The sequence below is a fragment of the Mastomys coucha genome, unplaced genomic scaffold, assembly GCF_008632895.1.
Source record: "Mastomys coucha isolate ucsf_1 unplaced genomic scaffold, UCSF_Mcou_1 pScaffold13, whole genome shotgun sequence".
Classification (NCBI taxonomy): domain Eukaryota; kingdom Metazoa; phylum Chordata; class Mammalia; order Rodentia; family Muridae; genus Mastomys; species Mastomys coucha.
This window is the reverse complement of record NW_022196895.1, coordinates 52,860,232-52,872,260: the sequence shown is the minus strand read 5'-3', so window position 1 is coordinate 52,872,260 and position 12,029 is coordinate 52,860,232. Positions and strand designations below refer to the sequence as shown.

The window sequence follows — 12,029 nt, the reverse complement described above, 5'->3', positions numbered from 1 at the left end:
ACACACACACACACACACACACACACACACACACACACAAACCTGCTTCCATAAAGAGATGCCAACCATGACTAGCTACCTGCATCTAGTGTACTCAATCCTAGGGTGAACTTGCAATATTACCTGTATCTGTCTTTCGTAAACCCCCATCAGCCACACATAGATTTCTAGAACCTAGCAAGGCATACTGTGGCACACAACATAGATTCCAAAATAGCTCTCACCACAAAGAAAGAGTAAATGTATAAAATGAGAGTTATAGTGTTGCTCTGATTTGATTACTGCATAATTATATATATATATGATATATACATATATCAAATGATCACTCTGTATCCAATAAATTTGAACATTAAGAAAAGCAACAATCATCAACTCCTAAGGAAGCACCATATGTGTGAAAGAAACTTGTAGCCACTGTGACAACCACCTGTGGATATTTTCTTAGGCTTCTGAGTTTAACTGAATATTCCTGGAACTAAAAATTATCAGCCTGGTAAAGAGAAGCAGGTGTCTGGGCATCAGAAAGCATGCATTTGAACACAAGGAGGCGGGTTTCAGAAGAAAAGCAAATCAAATTCTATCTTCCACATTAAGAAATCAGATAGTATTAAAAAAAAACAGACAAAAAAAACAGTAACTTATGTAACCAGCAGTCCACATGCTTAAAAATACTAACATTAGTATCAATAAAATTGCTCATGGTTGGAAACCATTGACTGGGTGTGAGAATTGGAAGCCTGAAATAGTAAATCTGGATGTGTCTGTCATAGGCCAGCAGAACTTACATACTTAGAGCTGGCAGCGTTGGTGCTAATGACAAGAAATGATCAACGTTTCAATGAATGCTGAACTATCAGAATGACAAATTGTATCCCCTATTGCCAGAACTAGGGCCTTACTAGGCAGTGTAGGCTCGTCTTGCTGTTTTGGCTACGCTAGGTCTGAACTCAGTCTGCCTGCCTCAGTCTTCAAGGTACTGATTGATCACAAGCAACACTGTACCTACAAAAATAATTTTTGATTAAAAGGATTTAAATAAAAATCACAACTAGAGTTCCGTTGGAGACTGCGGGCTCCATCACTTTTGTGAGGACTGCTGCCACCACCGCCACTGACAATGCAGATCTTTGTGAAGACCTTAACTGGTAAGACCATCACCCTGGAGGTCGAGCCCAGTGACACCATCAAGAATGTCAAGGCAAAGATCCAGGACAAGGAGGGCATCCCCCCTGACCAGCAGAGGCTGATCTTTGCAGGCAAGCAGCTGGAAGATGGCCGCACCCTGTCCGACTACAACATCCAGAAAGAGTCTACCCTGCATCTGGTCCTTCGCCTCAGAGGTGGGATGCAGATCTTTGTGAAGACCCTGACAGGCAAGACCATCACCCTGGAGGTCGAGCCCAGTGTTACCACCAAGAAGGTCAAACAGCAAGATAAAGGTACCTTTGTCAGCACGGTATCTAGAAAGAGCCCTCCTTGTGCTTGTTCTTGGGTTTGATGGGAGATGTCTTAGTTTTGCCTATCTTTTAAGCTGTTAACAAGTTTCATTGCACTTTGAATAAAGTTCTTGCATTCCCCCCAAAAAAAAAAACACAACTAAAGCTTCCCCCATTGCCTTCACCTGTGTTCATGTATTTCTATGTAGAAACTACATGCACCTGTGTGTGTATACCTTCACATTTAAAACCAGAAACAGGAGAATCATTATGAAACTTTACTCTTTATCTCCCTCCCAACAGCACCTTAACACACCCTACTATTGAGCTTTGAAATTTTTCCTAATCAGATGAGTGAAAGTTAATTAAAATGTTATCACATTAATGTATATTTCTAAGACTACCAATGATACAGAAAAGTTTCTAAGGTTTATTGAACATTTACTTTTTTATAAATTGTTCTTTACTACTTACCTATCTTTTCTGGGGTTATTTTTATTGTTTTCCAACTTACACTGATATTAACTATATTAACTTATAAATATAAACTAATATTTTTCTAGCCTATAGATTGTATACTGATTTTATTCTGATGTCTTTTTAATACAGAAATTTTCTATTTAGATTTCAAATACTTAAATGGTTATATATGCTTTTATCTTACATAGGTAGGCTTTATATTTTGTGGTAAATATTTTTCATGTCTTTCCTTTTGATCTGTTTATGTGAATTTAGTTAAATATTACTTATTTTCTTTTTTCCTCCTTTTCCTTTTATTTTTGGTTTTGAGATAATGTAATTACAAATTTATCTTTTTCCTTTCCTCCCTTCAAACTATCCAATATCCCTTCCTTTCTCTCTTTCAAATTCATTATATATATATATATGTACATATATATATATATGTTTATACATATATATGTATGTATATATATTCTTCACATGTCATCCGGGAAATTTTCCATTGCATCACATGGATACTATAGAAAATCACAACCGATCAAAATGCAGAGTTATGGAGTCCAATCCCAATGGATACATCTATGAAACATCTAAGGCTCAGGGCACACTGTAGAAGAAGAAGAAGAAGAAGAAGAAGAAGAAGAAGAAGGAGGAGGAGGAGGAGGAGGAGGAGGAGGAGGAGGAGGAGGAGGAGGAGGGGAAAGATTGTAAAGCCAGAAGATCAGGGAGTTTGCTATGAGAGTGTGTCTCTAGTCATGCCAGAAGCCACACCCAAATGTCTCACCAACTCGACTGCCTAAATATAAGCTGAACAAAGAGGACACCAATAGACATATAGAAATATAAATACAGGAATTAATGAATAAAGAGGCCACCAATATAGATACATATTTACACACACACGCACACACACGTAAACACAAGTGCCCAGTCTGCATGATGTTATTTGTATGCATGTTTTCAGGACTGGGCATTTGGTATTAGATAACCAGTTGATGTGCCTGTTTTCCCTGGAGGAGACTATTTCTCCCATTCTCAGCAACCCTTAGTTGTCTGAAGTTCTTTGTGTATGGGTGAGGCCTCATGGGCTTTCTCCTGCTCACTTAGACATGTTACACAGAGTGAATGCTTCAGACTTAACCCTTCATTTCTTGTCTTACTGATTTTGCAGCCATGTCTGCTGTTTTTTTTTTTTTTCCTTTCTAGATGCCTAGGGTGGTGTCACAGCTGCTCACCTTTCCACCTTTTCTACTTGGCTTCTAAATGCCCAGCCCTTAGAGCTTATACTCAACATTCTGGAAAAAGGTTCCATATTTATTCCTTTCTTTACTTTCAAGACTTATTATCTCTCTCTCTCTCTCTCTCTCTCTCTCTCTCTCTCTCTCTCTCTCTCTCTCTCTCTCTCTCTCTGTGTGTGTGTGTGTGTGTGTGTGTATGCTCTTCTAGATCTTTACTTTTTATAGAAGTCCACACTTTCAAAATTAGCATAGATCCTTTTGAATCCAACCAAGAAAATTAGCTTCCCCTCACTAAGTTCTAATTCTACGACAATGTCCCTTTAATAGACATTGTTTAATGAATGCACACATCTGATCCCCTTCATTTGAGCCCCTAAATTTATCAGGAAATTTTTCTATTATCATTACAGTGGAAGAATTCGTTTCTCCAACAGGACAGTCAGAATACAAGAGACAGCATACAGTGCTTCTTTCTGCCATTTTGCTTTGTGCATGGAGCAGGCACTCCTGCTGAGGATTTACACATGGCCTTGTGATATTCTTTTGATATTTGCTGGCCGTTTTTATATTTCAGTTTTCTTTATTTTCTGATTTTTTTCTAGGAATAGGAAAAAGTAAATATAAACACATTTAGAATATCATATTTTATGTTGCACAAAGGATTCCATTTGCCCTACACTCTACAAGAAAAATCCTTGTATCTGTTTCTAACTTAAGAATAAAAGTGGCCGGTCAGTAGTGGCGCACACCTTTAATCCCAGCACTTGGGAGGCAGAGGCAGGCAGATCTCTGAGTTCAAGGCCAGCCTGGTCTACAGAGTGAGTTCCAGGACAGCCAGTGCTACACAGAGAAACCCTGTCTCGAAAAACCAAAAAAAAAAAAAAGAATAAAAGTGTTTGGAAGGAAATTATATACTTCAAGTTTCTCCCTACAGAAATGTAGGGAAATTAGTTTTTATTTCAGTGGACTTATGAAAAGGGAGTTTGAGAAGAGGCATGAATTTTTACTTTGCTTTTCCTCACTAAAAATATTTTTGAACTACTTTTCCTTGAAACTACCTTTTTACAATCTCAAATTTACTGTGAAATCCTATGTCTGACTGCCCAAACAGGGTCAGAGAGACGTACTCATGAAAGTTAACCTCCACTGAGAACAGCCACGAAGTAGAGAAAACACAACAAACATCTGTATTTTATCTTGCCAATATGTTCTTTCTTAGTCTGGAAGCATGGGGTGTCTTTACTCTTGTCAGCTGCAAAAAATGTTCTCTCTGCAGGAATGAAGCAAGTATGGAATATAGACTATGCCACCACATTGCATGCATACCTAAGCAGAAAACAAAGAAAATAGCCATTTAATATATAACTCAATTTTGCCTCCAGGGACAGATAAAAATTTTATTATAATACCCAAATGGTGCAGTGCATAAATAAACATGGAAATGTGATAGGGCTAAGCTAAGTTCTTCTGGCCAGATACTGATGGCAAACGATTTATCATCTGATCTCCCATCCTAATCCTTCCTTCCCAGAGACACGAAGTAGGCTACATTTTTTATGAGAGCCAGGACTTTGGGGCAAAGGAGACCAAAATCCATCACCGTTTTTCAGCAGACCATTAAATTTTAAATGTCTGTGGAAAGTTGCTGCTGGCAAACATCTCGCTGTTACATTTTCAGCACTGCGCTTTATAGTTTAGTTAACAAACAAAATATTAAAGAAGTAACAGTAGGTAAGTCAGTAATTTAATAACTTCAGATGGTTCTTGGTGCTTAGCTATGTTTACCTTTTTAGAAGTCAATAACTTTTCATTTGAAATTTAAATCCACTTTAATGAGCATTCTGCTAGCAGTGGTTTTATTCAGGCTATGAGCTTACAGAAACAAAAGTAATTGAGGTGGGTTTTCCTCCCCCCCGCCCCCATAGATAAAATTTATAGTTAACTTTTGCAGACAACCTAACTGGTTTGAATGCATACATCCCAGCAATCCTGTATTAGGTCCTTCTTCAACTTCTCAAATGCAAAGAAGAGGGTGGAGAGACAAACAGACAGACAGACAGACAGAGACTGTATGGATGGGTGTATGGATGTATGTATGGATGGATGTATGGATGGATGTATGGATGGATGTGTGTGTGTATGTATGTATGTATGAAGACTGTCTCAATGCTGCTGAGTTATTCACTAAGTGTCTGAATGCTTCTCCCAGTGCTGATGCACTGGGGCCTTTGGAAGCTCATGTTGAGTAATTGGACTTCCTTGCTGCCGGGAATGAGAACCATTCTTTGGTGATGCCACTGGCTTTCCAAATGAATTGCCCATTTCACTATCTTATCTGGTTGAAATCCTGGTCAAGGCGCATTACCCTATTTCTTTGTATCATCCCATTTACTTATCATGTAAGAAACTTTTTAGGGTCATATAACTTACCTCTGTAAAACTAATTAAAAATGTTCTCTATAAAAAAAAATCTTTTTAAATCACAAAGAAATTTAAAAAGCTAAGGGACTAAGTTGCCTCCACGGGTAAAGAGCTTGTTGTATGAGCATGACACTGAGTTTCCTTGAGTTAGGATTCCAGTGTTCCCATCAAAGAAGCAAGGGTGGCGGTGAATATTTATGTGCCAGGGTCAGAGGGCAGATACAGGCAGATCCCTGGGGCTCATAGGGTAGCCACCCTCATTGAAATAAAACCTTCAGGTTCAATGAGACTCTGAAGCAAACAAACAAATCAGAGACATTCTGATTTCATGAAATCAGATTCTGATGGAGGAAGATATTCTGGCATCAACTCTGGCCTGAATGTTGAGTTGTAAAAACATGCACAAGCAAGTACTCGAGTGCACATGTGGGTGTGCGCGCACACACATACACATACATACACACATGCACACATCTGTGCGCAAATGCCCAAATGCATGCATGCATACGCACAAAACCTTAAAACCAACCAATCCAAGTGGATCACCAAAATGAAACACAGGCACATTCTAAATTCAAGTTCAGGGTCAGCTGGAACCCCTGGCCCATTTGAAAATATCCAAAGATCACCCTGAATCTGTGAATAACTTAATGTGTGGCTCAATGAACATTTCCTAGTCACCTTGAATGAGAGAACTTACCTGAGAATAAAACTCAGGCCAAGAGAGGCCTCAGCCCCACTCACCTGAGCCCCTGAGCCATATGCACCTTGGACTTCCCTCATTGTTTGTACGCAGAAACTCCTCTTTTTGCTTAATTAATTTTGAATTTGGTTTTATGTCATTAACCATTGAAGTAACCATGGCTAATATATTAATAATTGCCAATTTTATTGGATTATATACATATCATTGCCTCAGGAACCAGAAACAAATCAGAAACTTTCCACTAAGAAAGACTCTGGTCTGATGAGTGATTGAATTAAGCGTGTAGATGTAGATTACTCCTCGCGGCACCTACACACACACACACACACACACACACACACACACACACACACAAAGAGAGAGGGCAAACCTGAAGAACAAAAAATAAATGTCTGCACCTTGAAGCAATGCATTAAACAGAAGGCATCTGCCCAATGCCCAGGATCAGGAAAATGAACGATTCCATTTCATGTCCTTATTAAATTGTATTACTCTTCATTAAAGCTAAATGCATTTAGAGGAATTAAGTTTATCAAAAAATTGGCAGTGTAATATAAGTGACGATTCTTTGTTTATTTGACAACATCCTCCTGTGATTTGATTCACAATTTTAATTTTGGAAAACAATATTTCCTTGATGGGGCTGACAGGACATCATATCAATAATGAAGGCAAACAGAAGCCAGATGACTTCACTGTTTTTCAAGGAGCACCATGGCAATAGTGGTCCTACATTGCGCAAAAGGATTACATCAATTTAAGGATGGAGATTAAACTCCAAGCAACAATCTCTTACCCTAACAAAGAGAGGTATAATGAGGAAAAAAATTCTAAATATTTTTAATGAAAAGTATTGGTGAATTATTAATGAAATATGTGAAATATATGCCAATCTCAAAGAACCACTATAAGCACACAAGTGAGCAAAATATCCATTGGGCAGCTATCAATCTAGTGAGAATGGAAGTGTTAATTCAGTCACAGAGAATTATAAATTCCAGTGGGAAATCCCAATGCACCTGCTACCATAAAAGCCCATATAAAAGCCTTACCCTAAGCACAGACACACTGCTGGTCCATATCCCAACCATTTTTAATTTGCATTTTTAAAAATATGAGCACCCCAGGCCTTAAGAAAACTTGTGATGGGGCTCAGCGGTTAAGAGCCCTGACTGCTCTTCCAAAGGTCCTGAGTTCAAATCCCAGCAACCACATGGTGGCTCACAACCACCTGTAATGAGGTCTGACGCCCTCTTCTGGAGTGTCTGAAGACAGCTACAGTGTACTTACATATAATAAGTAAATAAATCTCTTTTAGAAAAAAGAAAACTTGTGAGATAATATAATAATTATTCATATGCCATGTATTTAGATTTGTTCATTGTTGTTATTTGGTTAACTTTGTATTATTTAGAATGTATATATCAAATGTATGTATTGTTTATTTCATCATCTATCTCCAAAGTGAAAAAGATATTCTTCCATAAAACCATTACATCGCTATCAACATTTAACATCAACCAACAGTCCACATTCAAAAATCTCCCATTTGTCCCCAAAATGTCCTTTATAGCTATTTTCCACCTCGTTCAGGATCAAAGCAGGGATGATACATTGCATTCTGTTGTGCTATCTCTTTAGCCTCCATCGATCTTAGAGGGTTCACCGGGCTCTTTGTCTTGGGTGACATTGAAGCCTTTGAAGAGTCCAGGCAGTTACTTTGCAGAACGTCCTTTAATGTAGGTTTGTCTGATTGTTTCCTCACGATTAGATTCAGGCAAAGCCTTTTTTTGGCAGTGCCATCACATAGGTGATGCTGTGTCCTTCTGCGTGTGTCACACCAGTAGCTGTATGATGTCAGTTATATGATTATTAATGATGATTCTTGCGCTTTCTCAGCTGATGGGATTCATATCCTGTAGACATAATCCATTACTGAGAGAACCAGACAAGGACAGTGAAGCGTAATTTCTATTTCCTCACTGGCCATTGTCATGCCAAGAGACATTTACATAGGTCATTTGTATAGACAAAGCTTTTTTGGCTTTATGCAAGAGAGGGGCTACAGATCATAAATCCAAAAGCAAGAGGGGAAACATATCCTGCACAAAGTTAGGGCGAGATAGGGCACTCTTAGGAATTAGAATTCTGCCAGGAAGTGCATCCTGGAGGTGAGGGCATAGCCCTGGGAACCAGAAAATCCATCATGGTCTTGCTGCTTGCTATAAGTCTAGGTGAGTCAGTTAACTTCTCTGTGTCTAATTCCCATCTGTTACATGGGTAATCACAGAACTCATGGCTGGTATGAACTAGAGTAGGTATGTGCAATGCCTGGCACTTGACAGGCTCTCAGTGCTGTGGTGGTGATGATGATGACGACGACAATGATGGCTGAAATAAGATCCTAGGGCACTGTCAAGATAGCCTGGGCATTGAAGGGCTTCCCTGGCACACAAGAGGATCAGAGTTCTCATCTCCAGAATCCATACTAAGTCCAGGTGGGGACTGATCCAGACATAAGGATTTGAGAGTTAGAAGTAAGTGATTGTTGAACTGCTTGACACTAATCCACTGGCCGTCTGTTACCAGCCAGCGGTAACCATAGAAAAGGGTTTTCTGGAAAATGGAGTTAGGAGAAAATTGGCTAGCCATGTTTAAGTTACTTTAGTCCACGTGGAAGGATCCTAAAAAATTAGACAGCACTCAAGAGGTGTGATCACCCAGCCATCTTGCATTTAATGAATATCTCTTTCTTACAAGCCAACAGGTAGAATAGGTGAGGCAAAACCCCTCCCCCAAGTTCGTCAGCATATAGGCCTAATCAGCAGCTTCTTTGGTCTCTGTAGAGGCAGGAATTCCGATGTAATTGGAACCAGGAGTGAGGCGTGGCAAATAGCAGGAGGTTGGCAGAGAGGTGTGGTTATGAGAGGCAGGCAGGGTCTGAAGAATCAGTCCTCAAGCCAGGAGGGTTACAGCCGTCTTCATCGAGAAGTCAATGGGAGGTGTGCCACCAGGATGTCTCCATGGGTAAAGGTGCTTGCAGTGAGCCTGATGACGTAAGTTTGATCCTTGGGATCTCCCAGAAGTTGTCCTCTTGCCCTGACGTGCACACTATGGTGCACGTGATGCCCTGCACCCTCCACACTTACAAAAAAGGGGGAAAAAGTACATGTAATATCCACACTTACAAACAATCTCAAAAAAGGGGGGGAAATGTACATGTAATAATTTTTAATTGGAGAAGATAAAAGACTGGGAAAACATATGTAATAAAGAATGACCGTAACCCAGGTGTGATGGCACATGCCTCGAATCCCAGCACTCGGGAAGCAGAGGCAGGCTGATCTCTGTGAGTTTGAGACCAGCTTGGTCTATAGAGATAGTAAAATCCTTTCTCAAAAAAAAATGTTTTTTTTTTTTTTCAAAAAAGAATTGCTTCTTGGGGGCAGCTGTGTGATAGTTACATGTATGCCATCCAAGAATATAGTAAAACCTGAATCCGATCTACTCCAGTGAAGTAAAACTGTGTCACACGTACTAATAAACACCAACAGAAAATCACAGACACATCTTGGTGGATGTGTACAGACAGGATTTTAGAGCTACTTGCTATCTAAATTTGATTTGGGCTCTCTGACACATTATCTTGGATAAAAGACTGAAACAGGACAGAATGTGGCTGTCCCTGTCACTTGCTTATTCGATGTCCACTTTCCTTTGCTTCCCGTCAGAGCCTTAGTTTCTCCCAGAGTAGACATGTGCCCAGCCAGAAGGACATTTCCCCAGCCCCTTGTGCCCCTGTCAATGTCCATGCCACACAGTTCTTGCTGATGCAATTCAAGCAGAAGTCAGTGGAGGAAACTTCTGGCACAGCTCATAAAAGCAGACTGCGTCCTTTGCCCTTACCTGTCATCCTCTCGAGAAACTTCATGGCGGAGGTGGAGCAATGTGCCGTGAGGTCCGAGAGCATAAGAACGACGTGAGTGTGGATGGAAGAGGGTCCTAGGATATCAAAGAGATCCCAGCATCCGCCCTAGACCTTGTGCTGCCAATTGTCAGTAAGAAAAAGAAATCTAACTTTTTAGTTCACTTTTTCTGCATGTCTATTACTTCAGATGGAGGCCTGGCGAGTTCCTACCAGCGAAGCCTAATTGGAAAGGGCTTGTTTCCACAGACACCAGCAGCCTGTTTCCTCTCCTGGGATAGAAGACACAGCCTCTAGGGGTCTGACTGAACTGTGTCCTCAGCAACAGGGCTCTAAATGTGAAGAAAAGACTGTGTGGCCCCCAAAATTGCTGAGAAGCAAAGCCACTGGCACTCAACAACTTGGACAGTAAAGAACACTCCTGTGAGTACAGGTTATAGGCAGTAGAAAACTCTCTTAGATACTCCGTATTGAACTTGCCTTCATCAAGCTACCAGGAAGGCACAGAGCAATGTCTCGCAACCCTCTTAAGATTCAGGGCCTCACCAGCAGCTCCCTCAATCCGATGCTTCAAGTATTTTTCTTTAAATAGCACAAGCTCACTATGCTTTCTTGCCTCGACCTCTTCAGATTTTCAGTCCTTTGGCAAAATGAGTTCAATAATCTCTGTTCGTCTTCTCTGTTCACAAATGCTTTATGAATAAAACCTCCCAGTTCCTTCTGATAACCCTTCCCCAAGTCTCCAAATGGTACTGTCCTGGTTTGCTTTCTGTTTGCTGTGATAAGTATCATAAGCAAAAAGAACTCAGAGAGGAAAGACTTTACTTGGCTTACATGTCCATCACGAGGAGAATTGAGGGAAGGAACTCAGGCTGGAGCAGAGGCAGGAACCATGGCCCTGCTCACGAGAATAGTCAGCTTGCCTTTTTAGACAACCCACGACTGCATGCCAGGGGTGATATTACTTGCAGTAGCCTGGGATCCTCCATATCAATTATTGATGGAGAAAATGCCCATGGAGTTGCCTATAGGCCAACCTGAGGAGGGAATTTTGTCAACTGTGGTTCTCTCTTCTCAGATGGCTCAAGTTCCAGGTCATGTAGGCAATGAACCAGCCAGCATAGGCACATGTTTCACAGACCGCATGCCCTCAAGCACTTAGTGTTTCCATCTCTTATCTGTGCCCCCACTCTTTAGGTCTTTAATTCTTCACTGAATATCTACTGATACACCCTAAGACACTGACGGCTCCCAAAGTCCCTAGCCTAGCAACATAGTTTTGCACACTGATCCAGCGAACATTTTATGATGTTTGTCACATCTTAAGTTGCCATGTCATGGATCCTAGAGCATAAAACACACAGAACATGGAACCTGACCTCTAGGTTCTCAGAGTCCATGTATGATAGGCAAGGCTCACATGTTTGCATGTAGTAAATTTTCAGTGAGTATTTTTCTGTGCTGACCACTAGCATTTTAAATTTCCATTCAACTGTTTACATAAAACTTGAGCAGATCCTCTCTCCGGTGAGTTCCTAAGCCGGGAGCAGCCACCTGGGAGGCACAGGGGAGCCGCCGGGCCACAGGGACCTGATCCTCTCAGCTTCCAAGTAACAGAGGTGGATCAGCAACCTTAGCTGCCTCTCCCTTGCACGTGGAGAGTCTCCCTCCAGGGACCGCCGTGACCCGGAGTCTCCAGTGAGAGCCGCCATCCTCTCTCCGGTGAGTTCCTAAGCCGGGAGCAGCCACCCGGGAGGCACAGGCCCCAAAAGTCGCAGGGGTCTTGCAGGGCGTCAGGGACAGGACAAGCTCTGGTCAGACTCACTAAGAACATCTAT

At 41.0% G+C, this 12,029-nt stretch overlaps 1 protein-coding gene across 1 annotated transcript; it reads left to right on the top strand.

The window, feature by feature from the left end:
- The first annotated feature begins 1,093 nt into the window (after positions 1–1,093).
- On the top strand, positions 1,094–1,580 carry LOC116087665 (ubiquitin-like). Its single transcript, XM_031366316.1, has one exon. It carries the CDS (start codon positions 1,121–1,123, stop codon positions 1,499–1,501), a length of 381 nt encoding a protein of 126 aa, XP_031222176.1. The 5' UTR covers positions 1,094–1,120; the 3' UTR covers positions 1,502–1,580.
- The last annotated feature ends 10,449 nt before the right edge of the window (positions 1,581–12,029 follow it).

What these genes read in the sequence shown, in the direction of transcription:
- LOC116087665 (XM_031366316.1), top strand. Translation starts at nt 1,121, where the DNA reads ATGCAGATCTTTGTGAAGACCTTAACTGGTAAGACCATCACCCTGGAG.